At 45.5% G+C, this 19,807-nt stretch overlaps 2 protein-coding genes and 1 pseudogene across 7 annotated transcripts in view; 2 read left to right on the top strand and 1 right to left on the bottom strand.

Moving 5' to 3' along the window:
- The first annotated feature begins 86 nt into the window (after positions 1-86).
- Positions 87-7,767, top strand: RHNO1 (RAD9-HUS1-RAD1 interacting nuclear orphan 1). Of its 4 annotated transcripts, none has more exons than XM_082422170.1 (3): positions 87-168; positions 5,209-5,460; positions 6,533-7,767. In XM_082422170.1, exons 2-3 carry the CDS (start codon positions 5,293-5,295, stop codon positions 7,085-7,087), a joined length of 723 nt encoding a protein of 240 aa, XP_082278296.1. In that variant the 5' UTR covers positions 87-168; positions 5,209-5,292; the 3' UTR covers positions 7,088-7,767. The 4 variants fall into 4 exon arrangements, with proteins under 4 accessions (XP_082278296.1, XP_082278297.1, XP_082278298.1 ...); XM_082422171.1 differs by having other exon boundaries at positions 144-267; XM_082422172.1 differs by having other exon boundaries at positions 146-233.
- Positions 7,768-8,673: 906 nt separating this feature from the next.
- The window catches only part of TULP3 (TUB like protein 3), a 45,775-nt gene continuing 34,641 nt past the window's right edge, over positions 8,674-19,807 (top strand). For both annotated transcript variants that reach the window (XM_082421113.1, XM_082421116.1), the window contains exon 1: positions 8,674-8,814. In XM_082421113.1, the coding sequence (XP_082277239.1) occupies positions 8,774-8,814 (41 nt within the window). In that variant the 5' untranslated portion in view covers positions 8,674-8,773. The remainder of the gene's footprint in view (positions 8,815-19,807) is intronic.
- Positions 16,737-18,380, bottom strand: LOC309641264 (rRNA N(6)-adenosine-methyltransferase METTL5 pseudogene; annotated as a pseudogene). The gene has a single exon. The product of its transcript is annotated as an rRNA N(6)-adenosine-methyltransferase METTL5 pseudogene (transcript).

Genomic DNA, 19,807 nt, shown 5'->3' with positions numbered 1-19,807 from the left:
TTGTTCCGCTGTTTGAAATTGGCGCCGGCGGAGCGTTGCGGTCACGTGACGGGCGTAGCCAATCAGCGCCGGCCCTGTCTCCGCGTTCGGCCGGGACGCCGGCGGCGGGAGGGGCTGGCGGGCACGGCCTGGCTGTTGAGGAGGGCTGGGCGGCGGCGGGAAGGGCAGGTGAGGCAGCCCTATCGGGCGGTTGAGGCGGACGGAGCGGCTGGCGAGGCAGCCCAGCCGGGCGGGTGAGGCGGGCGGAACGGCGGCCTCGTCGGGCGGGTGAGGCGGACGGAGCAGGGTGCGAGCTGGGCGGGCTGGTCGGCGGCGGCGGGTGAGGCCGACTGAGCGGCGTGCGGGCCTGGCGGGCGGGCGGATCGGCGGCGGGTGAGGCCGACTGAGCGGCGTGCGGGCCTGGCGGGCGGGCGGGCGGGCGGATCGGCGGCGGGTGAGGCGGACGAGGCGGGCGGCTCGTGGGGAGAGCGCAGGAGGGCTCCGCGGCGGCGGGGCGCGGGGGACCCCGGGGACAGTGGGGACCCCGGGCCGCCCCGGCCGGCTGCGCTGCGCCCGCCGCCCCCGGCTCTTCCCACCTCGCTGGTTCCTCTCGGGGGGGACTGTCCTCCGTTGACCTCCGACCAGCGACCGTCGCGGGCCCCCGAGCGGCCTGAGGGCTCCTGGAGCGCAGTTACGACCTCGTTCAGGTTCCCTCCTGAAAAATTATTCGCACACGGTGAACCCCGCCTCCACCCTGAATCTTCGAGTTTTGATCTCCTCCCGCCCCGCCCCCCGCAGTCTTTTCTTTGTAGTAAAGGACTTTATCTACTAACTTAGTCAACACGTTTAGTTGAGCCCCTACCATGTGCCAGGCCGCGCTAGGATGCATGCAGTGGAAGACGGGGTCTTTCTCCTGCGCTTACGGTCTGATGGGAGCAGAGAGGAGCTCAGACAGATTCGCAGCGAATTGCTTATTTAAGCAAATGGAGAATTACAACTGCGAAGTGATAACTTAGAGCTCAGGGATAACTTTATGTAAATAAGGGGATCTTGCCTTATGGTAGGTGAGAAAGGCATTTTTTCTTAAATAAATAAATTAATTTTTGGCTGCGTTGGGTCTTGGTTGCTGCGCGGGGGCATTTTCTCTAGCTGGGGCGAGCAGGGGCTACTCTCCGGTTCGGTGCGCGAGATTCTCATTGCCGTGGTTTCTCTTTTTGCGGAGTGTGGGCTCTAGACCGCAGACTCAGTAGTCGTGGCGCACGGGCTTAGTTGCTCCGCGGTATGTGGGATCTTTCAGGACCAGGGCTCGAACCCGTGTCCCCTGCATTGGCAGACGGATTCTTAACCACTGCATCACCAGGGAAGTCCCAAGAGAAAGGCATTTCTGATGAACTAAAGCTTCGTCTGCGATCTGAAGCCTTTATGCAAACACGGGAGGGAGACCCTCCAAGCCAAGGGAATGAGGTGTGCAGGGCCACGCCGTAGGAGGAAGCGTGGGCGGCACAAAGGCTGAAGAGTATCTGAGGGGTGTGAGCTAAGAGACCTGCACTGGAGTGTGTGTGAGATGAAGCTGGAACCAGAGCCACAGGACCTCAGCCACCACTAGGAGTTTGGTCCTTACCCAAAACTCAAAAATTTTAAGCAGGAGTGTGAGGCAAGATCAGATTTGCAATTTAAAAAGGTCCCCCTGCAGGGGGTGCCAGAGGTTAGGGTAGACCAGTTAGGCTATTGCATTTCCCCGCCCCACCCCCCACCCCGGGTCAGAACTGTTGGGACTTGAAGGGTGGTGGAGAGAGAGGGAAAGAGGGGTCGGGTAAGATTATTTTTCACAAAGGAGGAATGCTTTTATCAAATTTTGAGTTGAATAAGTCTCAAAAAATAGATTGCCATTGATTCTGATCCCACATTTAATACTGAAGTGTCACTAAAACCCACAAATCTGTTTTTTTCCCCAAAGTATAATTGATGTAACACATTATGTTAGTATCAGATGTACAACATAATGATTACCTATTTACACCTCAAAATGATCACAATAAGTCTAGTTACCATCTGTCACCATACAGAGTGACAAAAACCTTTTTTTCTTGTGATGAGAACTTTTAAGTTTCCCTTGGCAACTTTCAAATTTGAAATACAATATTGACTATAGTGACCACACTGTACATTACATCCCATGATGTATTTATTTCATAACTGGAAGTTTGTACCTCTTGACTCCCTTCATCCATTTTGCGCCCTCCCCCCAACTGCCCTCCCCGAGAGAGGGGTATTTTTGAAGACATGTTTAAGTGGTAAGATTGACAGGGCTTGATGTTGGGTTGGATGGTAGAGGGAAAAGGTAAATGTCAAGGTTTCTGGTGGCATAGCTGGATGAATGATGATACCATTCCCTGAGCAAGGGCCCTGGAAGATGATCACTTTTACGGAGGGGGGTGCAGGGGAAACGAGCATGAATTCAGTTGTAAATGCTTTGAGTTTGAGGTGCATTTGAGACATCTAGTTGCTATCGCGTAGGCAGTGGAATATTTGGGTCCTGAGTGTGGAGAATTCTAAGGCAAATGTAGAAATGCTTGACTTGTGTACTTCCAGGTGTTTATTGACATGTCAGCAGACGATTGCCTGGGAAAGGCGTATAGAGTGAGGAAGGCTCCAAAGCCCAGCCAGAGGGAGAGGCCACGGTAGCAAAAGGGGCTGACCTCTAGTTACAGCAGAAAGAAAGAGGATGGATGCAGGTATACTGAGGTTTGTGTGTTTGCCTTCTGGAAGATGAGAGTATTTCCTTTGATGTCTCCTGTGTTCTTTGTGAAGTAGGAAGTAAGACGGTTGGTTTGGAGAGAAGAAGAGTTCTGAAGTTTTAAGACAGTGGGAAAGTTTTAAGATAACCTTTGTGGAAAATGAGTTGATCAAGGACACAGTAGGACTGCTGAACAATGTGGCGTCCCCAGGAGGCTGGGGACTTTGAGCAAGGCGTGAACTTCAGCACTTCTCCCTGGAGCGGTTACCACTGTCATCTCCCCGCTGGGCTCCTGCAAGAGCCTTCCCCCTCGCTCCTCTGCCTCCTTTCTCCGTCCCCCCTCTTCCCAACCCACCTTTCCTACAAAGCACCTAGAGCTATCTTTGAAAAGTATAAATCGGACTGTGTTACTTCCCTGTCCAGAGCCCTGCGGTGACTTCCTCTTGCACTAAGAATAACTCAGTCCTTACCCTTGCCTTAACCCTGTGTCTCGTGAACTGGCTTCACCTCCTACCACTCTCCAGTTCAGCCATGCTGACCCTACTGCTTCTTGAACAAGTCAGACACATTCCCATCTTGTGCTCTTTGCACTTAACTGTTCTCTCAGTCTGGGATATTCTTTCTCACATCTTTCTCTTGTCTGCTTGTTCTCCTTTCTTCATTCAGGTCTTTGCTGAAATATCATTTTTCAGATAGGCCTTCCCCAACGACCCTGTCTAAAGTAGCACTGGGTCAGCTCAACCCCTTACACTGTTTCACTTTTCTCTGTACCTCTAATCACTTCCCCACTAGATGTAAGCGCCATGAGGTCAGGGATTTAATTTTGTAACCTGCTATATATTTCTAGCACCCGTAACAGTGCCCAAAACACAGTGGGCACTCAGTAAATATTTGCTGAATGAATGAATGAACAAATGGATGTATTTATTACCTGTGTTCGCCCTAAAATGTTTGTTCCTTGAGGGTAGAGGCTTTGTCTTGATTTCTCTTTACATGTATCTCCACTGCCCAGTGACATAAATCAGAGTATGTTGCTTTGCTGTTGTTGACTGAATGAAGGGATCATGCTGTATAATGGAACCAGTCTGCCCTGCTGTGTGCCTCTCCCTCCAGGATGGCCGGTGGCACCACCCATTCACCTCTCGACTCAAACTTCTGTCCCACCAACCCACTGACAGAACTCTTATTAAAACTGATCTGGGGGCTAGATCCACTGGACGCGTTCTCAGACTTGTTATTCCTTTGTGGGTCCTGTTGGCCCTGCCTCTGCCTCCTGCCTCCCACCTCTGCTGACACCACCCAGGTTCCAGCTTCATCGGTTCTCAGGCAACACAGTAACCTTCTAACTGGTCCCCCTGCTTCCGGGGAACTTGATCTCGCCTTTCACACTGTTGCCTGGATGATCTGTCTAAAAGACAAAAGCAAACAAAAACCAAGTATGGCACGTAGGAGACAACTGAAAACTTGAACACTGAATATTTGATATTTACTATTTAAGGAATTTACACATATAAATATATATTAATGTATATTATATAAATATAGTATATAAATATGTATATTTATATGTGTTAGTTGTGTTACTAGGAATGATATCATGACTGGGAATATAGTATTTTCAAAATAATAAAGGGGTAGGGGAAGCGGATGGGGTGTGGATGGGGTGTGATTGGTCGTGGGTTGATGGTTGTAGCCGGGCGATGGGCACATGGGAGCTCATTATATTGTTAACTATTTTTTTGTATGTTTGAAATTATCTGGGGTAAAAGTTAAAAAAAAAAAAACCAAGTGTGATCATATCCGTCCACTCGAAAATCTTCAATGACTACTTAGACCACAGTCCAAACTCAGATGGTCCACCTGGTTTTCTGCCCTGACCCTGACACCACGTCCCGCCTCAGTTCTTGCCTTTTGTCTTTTCATGCCTTGTGTCCAGCTCCGTGGAGTCTGTCTGAGTCCCTGCATTCGCAGTGCTCCTTCATGTCTCTGCCTTTGTGTGCGCTGCTGCTCAGCCTGGAGTGCCCCCGCTGTTCTTTGGCTTTTCCTAGCCCTTCTATACCTAGATCAGGTATCACCCTCTCCGGAAGGGCTCCCCTGGGGGAGTGCAAGGGAGCACTGCTCTCATTATTGTAATTGTCTGTCTCTCTCTGTTAGGCTCTCAGCTCTTTGAAGACAGGGGCAGTCTGTGTCTCTACAAGTGCTTGGCACCCAGTAAATGATCACGGGATAAGTGGTTGGTTATTCATCTTTAAACTCCCAACACCCAGCATGGTGCTTAACACGTGCTTGATAAGTGTTCATTGAATGAATGTTGTTGAGTGTGAAACTACTGTGTATCGCCTTGGTGGTGTAGGTGTAGGAAGCTGGTGTAGGTGTACCACCCCACAATCTTGGGGTAGGGCTGCTGGCTGCTAGCAGAGTCGGCTGGCAGAGTGTGAGGAAGAGCTGGGGAATCAGCAGATTTTCTCCCAGCTTTTGTTTCTTCTCCGCAGGCATGGGTTGGAAGTGGAGTCTCTCCCTGGACCTGACGACAACCAGCATCATGCAGTTACTAACTGCTCTTCCCTCACCTATTGATGCCTCCCAGGAAAAAACGCTGCCAAATTTCCCAGAAACCCCAGCTGCTATTCTACCAACAACCACTGGAGGGCCCCAAACACTGCTATGAGTCTCCCCAGCTTCCTATCACCCACACTAGACAGGTGCCCAGCAAGCCCGTTGACCACAGCACCATCACTTCCTGGGTAGGCCATGGGATTCTTGCCTTGACTTTTCCTCTGCCAGGCTTCTCACACTGCCATGTGGAGACTCGTGGGCGCAGGGACAAAGAGGTGGTGTACTCCTTCTGTCTGTCCTCAGCCATGTTCTCTGGCTTATCTTTCTTCCTGAGTTCAGACTGAGGCGTGGGTTGATTGGAATTGGAGTCTTTCCCCCGCTCCACATTCCTCTGTAAGAATTCAGTATAAAAGTTTCACTATCCAGTAGCTGGGTGAGAAAGCCAGAGAAATGTCAGAACGAGTAAAAAATGAGATTGTTCCCTGAGCTTCATGGGAGAGAGGTGGAGTTTTTAGCTAAGTACTCTATTTACTGTTTAAACGACCAAACGTTGAAGAAAAATCCTAGAAATGGCATATGTTCTATTTTGACAGATTAAAAGCCCTGGGAAGAGAACATAGCTACGGCATGTCAGGGAAGTCGTGTCGCAAAAGAGCCAGACAAAAGCCTAAGAGTGCTTAATAAATGTGCTTTGCCCACGATTGCTGGGGAGAACCAGAGCCCTGGCTTCAGGACTGGGGAAGAAACATAAATGTTAGAATCCTGTTGATGAGGAATGAACATGTGAACATGTATCGAGTCCTCACTATGTGCCAGGCCCCCTGCTAGTTGCTTTCCGTGCCTGATCTCACTCCCGGTTCTTTCCTTCAGCCCTTCGTCCTTCACGGGGCCTTCTTGGTGCCAGGTGCTCTGCTAGGGCTGGGGATCAATGGCGAATAAGACTGCTGGGCCCGCCCTCAGAGTTGAAAGATAGACAGTTAAGCGTGTTGCAGCCGTATGGTGTGATGAAGCGAAAGAGGCATCGTCCCCTCTCTTGCGCAGGAGGGAACTGAAAGCCAGGGAGATCGAGTAACTTGCCCAAAGCCCGTATCCCTTGGATACTGTTACCCAAATAGACAGCTGCTTTTGTTTTAGGTCCATTGCTGTTATGGGCCCCCATTTAGGATTCTGGTCATGGGATGCAGTTTCCTTAGGTTTGTATTTGGTAGTTGGCTCTCTTCACTTCTTTTTTTTTTTTTTTTTTTCTTTTGGAATCCTTAGGTATCACCTCAGTTTGATACAACAGCAGAAAGCTGGTTCCCAGTCAACCGGAAACATCATCACCGAGACCAGGCAAGGCGTTCAAGTCGAAAATCTACCAGCTCCAAGTTTCCACACCTGACATTTGAGAGTCCACAGTCTTCTGCCAGCTCAGCCAGACCTGGGATCCCCCTAATCAGGGACTGCCCCAGTCAACCAGAAAAGGACATTTCTGGAAGGCCCTTGGTTCCCATGCTCAGCCCCCAAAGCTGCGGGGAGCTGTCAGCACATGCACTTCAGAACTTCCCTTATGTGTTCATTCCACCGGATATCCAGAGCCCAGAGTCCTCAGGGCAGGGAGGGCCCATTCCCTCGGAGCAGAGGGAAAACAGCCTTCCCAGCTGCTCCCTTCACACGAGCACGCCCAAGAGCCCAGAGCCCGGGCCTGTTCTGGTTAAAGACACTCCTGAGGACAAGTACGGGATAAAGGTCACGTGGAGGAGGCGACGACACCTGTTCACTTACCTCAGGGAGAGGGGGAAGCTGAGTAGAAGCCAGTTCCTTGTGAAAAACTGACTGGGTTTCTCGGACATCCGTGGTCTCAAGAAATCGATTGCTGGAGTCAAAAGGGAACTGAATTCCCAGATTTGCTTTTTAAAATATCTTGTGTCATAAACAGTTTTTAGTGTCATCAACAGTTCACTTCGTATTTTCCTTGTATTAGCTGTTTAAAATTTTTAAATATCTTATAACTGTTTAAAAAGTCTGTAAATAAATAAATGGCTGCAGAAAGTTTTTAGAGAACCCTGCTTCTGTCACTAATGCAGCAGTACTGCCCCCTCTACAAATGGTCTTTCTTAATTGTTCCCTTTAACCACTACTTATTCATCCTTTTAAACGCCTCATTCCAACTAATTCATTCCACATGTCTGAGTACCGACTCAGTGACCGCTTCCTCTGTGACCAGATGCATGGAAAAACTCGAAGCAAACTGTGACTTTTAATAGTTGAGCTGCTGTCTCTGCAATCTTGGCTCATCTGCTGAGATGGCTGGATGAAGAAAGGGCAGCAAGCTTGTTTTAATGAGTCAGTGGTACCAGGGGAGATAAAGGGGACATAGTTAAGTTACTTAGGGTTACTATGTTTTCATTTTTTGTTTCCAACTGTAGTAATCTATAAATATTAAATAGGGTGGGAAAATGATTTCTTGTAACTGTTTAAAATGTATGTAAATAAATATATAATCTTTCCAAATACTACTTTTTATTGGAATTCATGCAGAAGGACTGCCTGGTCAACAGAATGTCTCAATTTTCCTTCCACCCATGCAAGTAGCAGCTCATTCAACTCCATTCCGTCAGCCTTCAGAGCCTAGTCTGTGTCAGGTCCAGCCCGAGCTAGACAAGCAGGGATTATTTATTTTAAAGATGGGGATTTGAGGCACAGATAACCGTGTTCGGGGTCACACAGTGAGTGGAGGCTGACCAGAGAAAGCAGTGCTCGGCTCTCCTAGCTTGTGCCAAATTTTCTGCCTTTTAGAGGCTCAAAACCAGTGTGGGGACAACTTTGGCCTCGGAATGGAACGCCGCAAAGTCAACACGCAATGAGTTTTGACGGGATGTTCTGTAGGGACTGTAATGCTGCTTATAAGTTGGGAACAAGACTTACTGGGTCCGATAGCGGATCTCTTTATGGGATACTGATGCTCGAAGACGGCCGGTAGGCTTCTGAGGGCGGTAGACGGAAAAGGTCGTCAGGCGGGTGTGCAGAACAGGTCCGGGGACGCCCTAAAAGTTTGGGCTGGACTAGGGGAGGGGGCGCAGACGCACTTGGTTGGGAAGGACTGCCGGGGCGAGCAAGTGTGGTTCCGGGAAGGCCTCGGGGTCGGGAGGGGGCGGCCCCCAGGAAGCGCCCTGGGGGGGCCTCCGGGTATGGACCGCTGGGTGAGGGCTGCCTGGGCGCGCGGCGGTTACCGGGGGCTGGGCGGCTCCTCCAACCCAGCTGCGCGTAGCAACCAGCGCGCAGCAACCCGTCCGTAGCAACCCTCCCGCGGCGCCGCCACCGCCCCTAGCAACCCACCCGCGGGGGCGGTGGGGAGCAGCGGGCGCGCGGACCAATGGGTGCGGAGCGGCGGAAGCGCGGCGGCCAATGGGCGGCGGCAATAGTGCGAGGTGCGGTTGCGGGGCTGGGCCGCTGCGCCAGGCAGGCCCCCGGCGCCCGCGGTGCGGGTGTGGACGAGGTTGCTGCTCTCGTGGCGGCGGGATGGAGGCGTCGCGCTGCCGCCCGGGGCCCCGCGGGGACAGGTCAGGAGCGGAGTCTGAAGGGGGCCGTGGCGGTCCGGGCTGGGAGCCGTGGGGAGTGCGGGAGGCTGGGCGGCGGGAGACGAGTGGGGGCGGAGTGCGGGATGGAACGCGTCCGTCAGGGGCTGCTCCGCCTGGGCCGGGGGTGCGGGGTGGTTCCGGGGGCCAGCGGAGCGGCCGTGGTGGCGGCGGCATCCCGCCCCAGGGCCGGTGCTCCGGAGGGGTCAGCGCGGGCCGGGCCGGGCCGGGCCGGGCCGGTAGGTTCGGCCGGGATCCCGAAGCGTGGATGCGGGCGGGCGGGGTGGAATCACGGCTTCGCCTGGACCCGAGCCCGCACACGCCGCCCACGCCCGCCTGCTGCCCGGTACCGCCTGGTCGCGGGTCAGCAGCTGAAAACCACTCAAAAGCTTGTCGCCCAGGTGGCCTTGCCGTGGACAAGACCCGTTTTTCTCTTTCATCGGGTTTTATTTACGTGAGAGCAGCGCTCTGTGAAGTTGGTTTACTGCTTTTTGTTTTGGTTTGGTTTTTTTCCCCTGAAGTCAACAGAAGAAGAATCTGCGTTTCCAGTTATAAATATGGAAGCGCCAGGAGGAGATCCCATTAAAATTCAGCATCCTCGTTGAATTCGGATGGTGCTCGCTCACTTGTGGGCATTCGGTCAATCTTAAGTGAATGAATTTAAGGCAGTAAATTTCCCGGCTGCCAGATGTATGGTGTGACTCATGATTTTTGGAAAGAAAAGTGGAATTGACTTTGATATTGAGACCAGGAGGCAAAGAGGTTTTTAAGTTTTTGAACCTGAAGTTTCAATGGATAATTTTAAAGTTTGTCCCTCTTTTTCTTCGCAAAGAAACCAGCTCTTTAATTTTAAAATGGACCTCAAAGGGGAATGTGTGAGTCACCAAGTGTTTCTTCTGCTGTAGGTTCTGTCACTGGTTAACTGACTTGTTGCTAAGAGGGAGTGGAATTAATGTCTCTGACTTTCTTGGCTTCAGGTTGTGTGTTTAGGATGTATTTGATGAAATACATGGATAGAGTTTTTGGCATTAGTACCTTTCAGTGTGAAGGATAACATCTGACTTTCAGGTTTCCTGTGACTTTTTTTTTTCTTCCTTGAATGATGAGACTGCTTTCCCATGAGGCAGAGTTATTTTCAACAAAGTAGAAAAATTATGAACAAACACTACTTCAGACATCCTTCCTGTATCTGAAATATTTAGTGGAAATTGGAGATGGAATTTGAAACAGCACTCTCAGATCCTTGGCTGAGGTTAGGTGTTTGTATTGTAGATTCCCCTGGAGATGACAGTGATCGGCTAGTGCTGGAACTTGAGCCTCTCTGGCCTTTTGTTCCTGATACAGGATTGAAGATGTGATGAGAGAGACTTCTCCACGTGATGTGACCTTGTGACCCAGAGTTCACTGCGAAAGTCCTAGTGTATGGTTTGTCCGTATGCTATGATTTTTCTTCAGAAATACAAACAGCAGTGATGGCTGGAGGTTATGTCTTGGCCAGGCTTGTTATCCTCTCTCAAGTTCTCTCTTTTTCAAAGGCTTCATCAGATGAACTAATTGTTGGCAAACAGACTTACCCAGTGCTTAAAAGTACTTAGATTAACTAATACGTGACTACAGTATGTTTGGCAGATATCAAAAACTACAGTAAAAGCCTAATAATGTCTAACATGCATGCATTTCTTCAAATACGAAGGCTACATAGAGACTTAGGAAGGAAAGAAGAATCCCTGTAATAAATTTCCTTTCCAAGCAGACAGACTCAGGCGTTCTTTGGAATAGTTTTCATTTCTGGCTTCTCTTATTCTTTCCTATGGAAATGCTGCTGTTTTCCCTGCCTTTGTGCCCACTGAAAGAAAAAGTTAACATTTCTTCTTACCAAGAGGAAAAGTATGCTTGAGTTACTCAGAAGAGGAGCTGAAGCTGCCTTGCTTTTCCATGTTTGAGGATTTTAGGACTAGAAGGGGCCTTGATAATCCTTAGTTCTAGTCAAGAGTAGTTCTCAGTGGAATTGTTAAGGCTTCTTTCAAACTAAAATTTCCTGTGGTCTGCTTTTACTTCCTCTGAGTCAGTTCACTGGGAAGAAGCTCTTTGTACTAAATCTGTGCTGCCTCATCAGACTTTCTTACTGTGAGTAAAGGCTGCACCATTTTCCTGTCCTGGTTAGAGCTTGAATCTGCTGATGCCTGAGAGGAGAGACACACTGTCCACATTCCGATGGCTGTGTTGTCTTTATTAACTCTTGGTACTTGTTACGAGTCTTGATAATGAGGCTTGTCATCTCTGACCCTTTGCTTTAGAACTTCTGTGACAACATTAATGATTGTCGTTGTATCATAGAAGTCACGAGGACCCCTGGAAGGCCACAGTTCTGAAAGGGACTGCATTAGTACTTTAGTTGTTTATCAGGTGGCCCTTGCTGTTTTACCACAAGGCGTTGTGGCGATGGGGAAGCGCTGGAGGCTGCCACTGGGTTCCTGAGCTCTCGTCCCAGCTTTTCCACTGTCCAGCAGTGCGATGTTGAAGCACTCATCTACTTCTTTGGCTCCAGTTTTCTCCTCTGGAATAATAGGGCTTCTTCGGATTCCCTCCATGATTTATACTGAATTAATAAAATAACATACAATTTTTAACTGCACATAGCTCAGATTTCAAAAGGTACAAAATGATATTCAGTGAAAAGTATGTCTTCTTTTCTCATTGTCTTTGTGTCACTTAGTTCATTCATTGGCAGGTTGCCTAGGGGGATCTTCCAAAGGTATTCTGTATATTAAGTAATCTCTTCATTTTCCTTTCCTGTTCTAAAAACGTGATGATTTTGAGTTTTAGGGTAGAATACGATAATCTGAACTCTGATATCTGCATTCGTCATGGGCAAGATATATTTTTAGACTATAAACTATAGTTCCTTCAGGTTTTTTTTTTCTGTGATAATTAATGTATAGAAAATAAGGCTTGTAGGAAGAAAACAAGAATTATTTTTCAGACAAGTTTCCTGAAAAATAAATCATTGCTTCTTAGATTTGCTGGAAGAAATGTCAATAAATACATAGTTTGCCTTTGATTTTAGGTTTTAGAATGAAGCAAGTTTATAGAGGGTTGACTTGTTTTCCTATTGAAATTCAGAGTAATTTTGTTACGGCAATTTATGTCATATAAGCCCGGGGCAAAGTAGAAGGAGATGTTTTGACTGAGTAAAGTTGGCAAGCTGTGCTTTTAAAAAGGGAAGCTCTGTCAAGATAAAACGATCAATAATGATGGCTTACATTTGTGTATCCTTTGCAGTGTTCATAGAGCTTTCACGTACATGATCTCTTTTGAGCTTCACAACTCTGAAGACAGCACGGCCACTGTCGTTATCTTTGTTTTATAGATAGGGAAATTAAGGCTCGGAAAGGGTGTGATATAGCGAAGTTACAGGACAAGTAAATGATGTCATCAAAACTAAAATCTAGAAGTAAAACTGGGCTTTTTGACTTCTAGTCTCCTCTCTTCTTTTTCTCAGTTATTATCAAAATATGTGTTCCAGATAATTTCTGGATGCCATTTGTGCACATAAATGATAACAACTGATACTGATTACATCCTAGTAATTATTTTTAGGGCAAACAGTTGAAGAAATTGGACATTTTAGCAAAGTACAAATGAGTATTAATTTCATCCAATGGAATGGGAGTGGAAATATTTATTTGGCGTTGTTAGGCAAAAAAATGTACTTTCATCTTTACACAAGAGAGAAGGGAAATAAGTAACATTACTGCAGAGAAACTATAACCCCTGAGGAAAGGAGAATCCAGCAAAAGGTGGAGTGTGCTGTGATTCTGAGTAATGTCCTTTTTTAAATCTTTAAAGAATAAATGTGGGGACTTCCCTGGTGGTTCAGTGGTTAAAAATCCGCCTGCTAATGCAGGGGACACAGGTTTGAGCCCTGGTCCGGGAAGATCCCACATGCCGCGGAGCAACTAAGCCCGTGTGCCACAACTACTGAGCCCACGCGCCACAACTACTGAGCCCATGCGCCACAACTACTGAGCCCACGCGCCTAGAGCCCGCAACATGAGAAGCCACCGCAACGAGAAGCCTGCGCACTGCAACGAAGAGTAGCCCTCACTCGCCGCAACTAGAGAAAGCCCACGCGCAGCAATGAAGACCCAACACAGCCAAAAAGAAAAAAAAGAAAAAGAATAAATGGGTTCTTGAACTTCTGGATCAAGTCATTCATTTTAAATAACCTTTCTGTTTGGCTCGCTTAAAAGAATGCTTTTTACTTTTGCTCTGTGGGACATGCAAAATGGAGAGGGCTTCATGTAAAGCAGTTTTCCTTGCTGCATTCTCTGGGGCCAAATGAATCATCTGATCGGTTGCCAAGTTTCCCTTCTCACTGCCTCTCTCTCCACCAGCAATTCCCCCTTCTCTCTGATGGTCTGTACTAAATGGGCCTCTTCGGCAATGGATCTTCATTCTCTAGCTTCAATTTAGTTACTTCCAGATTGTGGCAGTCATTCAAGTAGAAGACAGCTGAGCCTAGAATATTAACAGTTCTCTTCTGATGAGGGAGGTTAGATTTCTAAGGAGTCTTTCTGGCAGTTCTAATTGATCTTTATGTGCCTTTTCCCAGAAGCAATGTTTTGTTCCAGCTAGATGTGCTCTTAGGTCTCAGTGCATGTGAAAATATGGCCTTCTGTATTGACATTTGGGATTTGGACAAGGTGAATCTATTTGTCAGTTGACTTAGAGAAAATTACTTTATTATTAGGTATTGACCCAACTACCTGACACTGTAATCAGTTCGGACACAATGAAATCTGATGACTCTTTTCCAATAGTATTTATACTGTAATCAACTGCTCCCAAGGGCTTCTTCAAAATCCATTCACTAGCTTCGAAATTCTGCTGCCTAAAAATACCAGTGACCTGGCATTTTGACTGAAAAGATTCTTGGGAGACTTACTGAAATACCATAATAATGAAATCCCGGACTCTCTGCTGACCACTTGAATATTTGTGGTCCAGAGGTGCAGGTCTGCAGGCTGAGGCAGGTGGCACTGGGACTTGTGGTTGAATTCTAGCTCTTTCACTCATCTGCTGTCTGACCTTGAGCAGATAGCTTCCTCTCTGAGTTTGATACCTCTGTGAAATGGGATTGTAGGTTTATTGTGAGAATTAGATGAGATGGTATGTAGAGTATTTAATGTAGTTTGTGGCATGCAGTAGATATTTACTAAATGGAACTGTACTGCACCTGGCAATGTGACAACGTATTAATGTTTCAATATCAATAAAAATTCAAATTTTTGAAGATTTATTTAATACAAGGAGAAATCTAGAAATGTTTAGGTTTCCAGCATTAGAAAGGCTATGAAGAAGTTTTAAAAAGGTGGTAATATCATGGTGAAATTATTAAAGTCCTGTCAGTGAAGACAGGATTAAGGTAATACATTTGTTTGTAGGCTTAAAAAAGTTGTAATGTAGGGACTTCCCCGGCGGTGCAGTGGTTAAGACTCTGCGCTTTCACAGCAGGGGACACTGGTTCGATCCCTGGTCAGGGAACTAAGATCCTGCATGCCATGCAGTGTGGCTAAAAAAAAAAAAAATTGTAGAGCAAAAATCTTATATGATAGCAGTCGTTGCATTTATTGAGTGCTTATATGGGCTAAATCTCATTTAATCTTTACAGTAACTTTCTGATTTAGTGCTCAATTATCCTCATTTTGTAGATGAGGTTAAGTTGTGTTAGAAACCACTCTACCCACAGACCCGTGCTTCCCTAAATGGGGAATTTGACCCTTTCGTTTGGTCTGCGCCAGGGGTCAGCAAACCTATCCTGTAAGGAACCAAATGCTAAATATTTTGTACTTCGTGGGCCATACGGTCTCTGTCCCAGCTACTCAGCTTTGCTGTTCTAGGGTAAAAGCAGCCGGAGGGAATACATAAAGGAATGTGCAGTAAATGAAAGAGCGTGGCTGTTTCAGTAAGGCTTTAGCTACAGACAGTAAAATCGAATTTGATATAACTTGTGCATGTCATAAAATATTATTATTCTGATTTTAACCTTTTAAAAATGAAAAAACCATTCTTAGCTTAGGGCAATACGGAAATAAACAGTGGGCCGAATTTGGCCCAGAGGCTGTAGTTTGCAGACCCCTGTGCTGAGTCACAAGATAAGGATGTTTCTTCCTGGAAGGTCATATTTATTCATATTATGAATATTATTATAAGAAAGAAGTGGGGTTTTTGTTAAAATAGAGCCAGTAATAATATAATGCAGAATGCAAAGTTAAATTAATTTTCAGGGTAAAACTTGAGGTTCTAAAGATAGAGTATTGTAGATGGTTTCTTTGGGCTATACTTCCCCTCCTGTCCCCATGAAATAACTCTCTTCGGCAGTTAGAGGCACTTTGATGGAAATATTGCCTGAACAAACCCACATAAACATCGTGTGCCAATAATAGATTATTAGATATAAAATTAGACTTTAAAGGCTATTTATATGTCCATAAGTTGGAGGGAAGTAATGATTGGTGACTGGTTCTGTGAAATCACAAAAGTAAAACGTGGGATATGGGAAGCTTTCCTGTTTCACTACCCTTGTCTCTCTGATTTACAGCTGCTGTTGTAATTACTAATTACGTTTATAATTATAAATGTATAATTACTCATACTCTTTTACTCTCAAAAATGTCTGGTTTGGAAAAGAAGGTTTTTCTGATACCCTACCTTTGAGGCGACTTGTTAACAGTTTGTGTATATCCTGGAGTTCTGTGCCTGTGGACATCACACACATCTTTTTTTTTTCCCCACTTAGAAAAATATAATCTTTATATACTGAAAATACAGTATATACACTGTACCTTATTTTTAATAGCTATATTGAGGTATAATTTACATACTGAAAAATACACCCATTTTAAGTATGCAATTCAGTAGTTCTTAGCGTATTTGCAGAGTTTTGCAACTATTACCAAAATCTAATCTTAGAACATTCCCATCATACACACACCCCCACCAAAGAAACCTGCCCATTTACAGTCACTCCCTTGTCCCCCTCCCCTACTCCTAGCCCAAGACAGCCACTAATCTACTTTCTGCCTCTACGGATTTGCCTATTCTGGACATTTCATATAAGTGGAATTGTATGATACGTGGTATTTTGTGACTGGATTCTGTGACTTAGCAAAATGTTTCTGCGGTTCATTCATGTTATTATGTGCTGCATATATCAGTACTTCATTCCTTTTTATTGCTGAATAATATTCTCTTGTATGGTTACACCACGTCTTGTTTATCCATTCAGTAATTGATGGGCGTTTGAGTTGTTTCCACTTTTTGGCTATAACGAGTAATACTGCTATATGACCACTCGTGTCCAAGTCTTCGTGAGAACATATATTCTCACTTCTCGTTCATATATATCCAAGTAGGGTTGTTGGGTCATGTGGTGACTGTTTTACAGCTTGAGGAACTATCAGACTGCTTTCCAGAATGGCTGGGGCAGTGTATGGGACCACCAACAGTGTATGTGGACTCTAGTTTCTCTGCATCCTCACCAATACTTGTTATTGTCTGTCTTTTTCATTATTGTTGTCCTAGTGGATGTGAAATAGCATCTCATTGTGGTTTTGATTTGTTTCCCTAACGATGAATAATATGAAGCATTTTTTTCATGTGCTTATTGGTCACTCCTATATCTTTAGAGAAATGTTTATTCATTTACTTCGCCCATTTTTTTTTTTAATTAATAGTAATCATTTATTTATTTATTTTTATATTTATTTTTGGCTGTGTTGGGTCTTCGTTTCTGTGCGAGGGCTTTCTCTAGTTGGGGCAAGTGGGGGCCACTCTTCATCGCGGTGCGCGGGCCTCTCACTGTCGCGGCCTCTCTTGTTGCGGAGCACAAACACGCAGGCTCAGTAGCTGTGGCTCATGGGCCCAGTTGCTCCGCGGCATGTGGGATCTTCCCAGACCAGGGCTCGAACCCGTGTCCCCTGCATTAGCAGGCAGATTCTCAACCACTGTGCCACCAGGGAAGCCCTACTTCGCCCATTTTTAATTGGGTTATTTGTCTTTTTATTACTTAATTATAAGAGTTCTATATATATTCTGTATGCGAGTGCCTATCAGATAAACGTTTTGCAAATATTATCTCATCTATAGATAGTATTTTCAATTGCTGATAGTGTCATTTGACATGAGAATATTTTTTATTTTGATGTACGTGTAGTCCAATTAGTTAATTTTTTTCTTTATTCCTTTTGCTTTTGGTGTTTTGTCTAAGAAGTCAGTGCCTAGCCCAAGCCTACAAAGATTTACTCCTGTGTTTTCTTCTAAGGGTTTCAAAGTTGTAGCTCTTATATTTAGGTCTTTGATCCATTTTGAGTTAATTTTTATGTATGCTGTGAAGTAGAGGTCCAGATTCATCCTTCTGCATGTGGATATCCAGTTGCCCTAGAACCGTTTGTTGAAAAAACTGTTCTGAGCCTTTTTTTTTTTTTTTTTTTTTTTTTAGTAAACATTTTTTATTCATTTAAATTAGATTTTAAGCTGCTTTTGTCTTTGGAGGCTTTTAAAAAGAAAACCGAATTAGGTTCACTTCAATGTCCACTGATTTTATTTTATGAAACTTGTATGATGCCAGCAGGTCATATCGTAGCTCTGCAATAATATCTATCTTGATTTTCTGTTCTGCAGCTTTCTTTTGAATATGTTCTCTATTTGAGGATTTGTGTAAAGAATATACTGCTGTTCTTGCCATTTCCAAAGCAGTCTTCAGAAAGGCCATATCTGTCCCTTTATTATTTTTGGTCCCAAAGGGAGGATTCATAATTACTGTGTCAAATGACTTGGACATTCTGTTCGATAATGAGCACACATCACGCTGAACCATGTCAACATTTGTTAACTCAGACTCTTCTACCTTCCTGTTAAATATTTCCAGTGCGTCTTCATCTATGTCAAATCCAACACACAACCCTGCTCCCAGCATTGCAGTTCCGATGCTAAGCACTCCACAGCCACATCCTAGATCTGTAACCACTTTATTTTCAATGTCATCATGTGTGTTATGAATTGTGTAGAGCATACATGCTGCAATGCGCGGCCTGGTTGGATACTGTTCTAGAAGGAGCTTGGGCTTTTCGAATCCATCCACTTGTTGCAGGTGACTCTCTAGTTCCTTAAGCCTTAATTTCTTCGTGTTTTAAAAAGTGTGCGTTGGCAGGGTTTAACGGCGCTGGATCTGCAGAGAAACCTACTTCACCTGGATCTCCCCGCCACCTCTGATCCCCTGCCCCTCTTTCAGCGCCGAGGGCTGAGGGCCAGGTTGGGAACGCAGGGCGCGAAAGGTACACCCGGCTCAGGCGGTTCTCGCTCTCCTCCCCGCGCCAGCGATGGGCAGAGTCCTCGGCCAGCCTTCGGCCCGCCTCCAGGGTACCCCGCGCCGAGACTGGACTGGAGTCGCCGAGGGCTCCTCACGCCGTGTCTCCGCCTGAGCCTATTTTTTAAACCAAAGTGTCATAGATTGCTTTACAACTCAGTACTTTAGACTCACCTTATTCTTTTTATTTTTATTTTTATTTTTTATTTTTTTATTTTTTTTAAACATCTTTATTGAAGTATAATTGCCTTACAATGGTGTGTTAGCTTCTGCTTTATAACAAAGTGAATCAGTTATACACATACAATATGTTCCCATATCTCTTCCCTCTTGCATCTCCCTCCCTCCCACCCTCCCCATCCCACCCCTCTAGGTGGTCACAAAGCACCGAGCTGATCTCCCTGTGCTATGTGGCTGCTTCCCACTAGCTATCTATTTTACATTTGGTAGTGTATATATGTCCATGACACTCTCTCACCCTGTCACATCTCACCCCACCCCCTCCCCATATCCTCAAGTCCATTCTCTAGTAGGTCTGTGTCTTTATTCCCGTCTTGCCACTAGGTTCTTCATGGCTTTTTTTTTTTTTTTCCTTAGATTCCGTATATATGTGTTAGCATACTGTATTTGTTTTTCTCTTTCTGACTTACTTCACTCTGTATGACAGACTCTAACTCCATCCACCTCATTACAAGTACCTCCATTTCATTTCTTTTTATGGCTGAGTAATATTCCATTGTATATATGTGCCACATCTTCTTTATCCATTCATCTGTCGATGGACATTTAGGTTGCTTCCATGTCCTGGCTATTGTAAATAGAGCTGCAATGAACATTTTGGTACATGACTCTTTTTGAACTATGGTTTTCTCAGGGTATAATGACCACAAAGTATCATTTTTCATAAATATATCTTAATTGCTCACATGTTGACAGGCATGAATATTATGTTCAGTTTTTTCCCATTGAAAACAGACAGTAATCCTTGTTACATGTATCTTTGTATGTTTGGCCTAGTATTTTGTAAATATAGTATGTTTGGAGATGCAGAGTTTAAATTTTGGTTAAGGCTGCTAAATTTCCCTCCAAAAAGGTTATAAAGTTTTTCTGTAACAGATTATGAATCCCCATTTTGAAGTGGAGCAATTGTCCGTTCTTGTTGCTCAGTCCCTTGTATGTACAAAATTAGTACACAGTAGGCGCCTAGTAAATATTTACAGATGATAAAGATGAGTGTAAAACTGAGGGGCTATTTGCAATTTGGATCAGAGTCAATTTAAGCTGATCAGGTAAGGCAAGAATATACAGTTGACCCTTCAACAACATGGGTTTGAACTGAGTGGGTCCACTTACTTGCAGATATTTTTCAATAAATATGTACTGCAGTACTACATGATCTGTGGTTGGTTGGTCAGTTGAATCCTAGGATGGGGAACCTCAGATACAGAGGGCCGGCTGTAAGGTTATATTCAGATTTTGGACTGATTTTTGACTTGAGGAGGTTCGGCACCCCTAACCCTCACATCCTTAAAGGGTCAAAGCAGTATTCAACAGCTAACAGCAAATTGATGTATCAAAGTAGGAACAATGGTAGCCAAGATTATGTAG

The sequence above is a fragment of the Balaenoptera physalus genome (assembly GCF_965194825.1).
Source record: "Balaenoptera physalus genome assembly, chromosome: 13".
NCBI classification, from domain to species: domain Eukaryota; kingdom Metazoa; phylum Chordata; class Mammalia; order Artiodactyla; family Balaenopteridae; genus Balaenoptera; species Balaenoptera physalus.
Note: the sequence above shows the minus strand (reverse complement) of the source record. Positions and strands in the feature narration are given on the sequence as shown.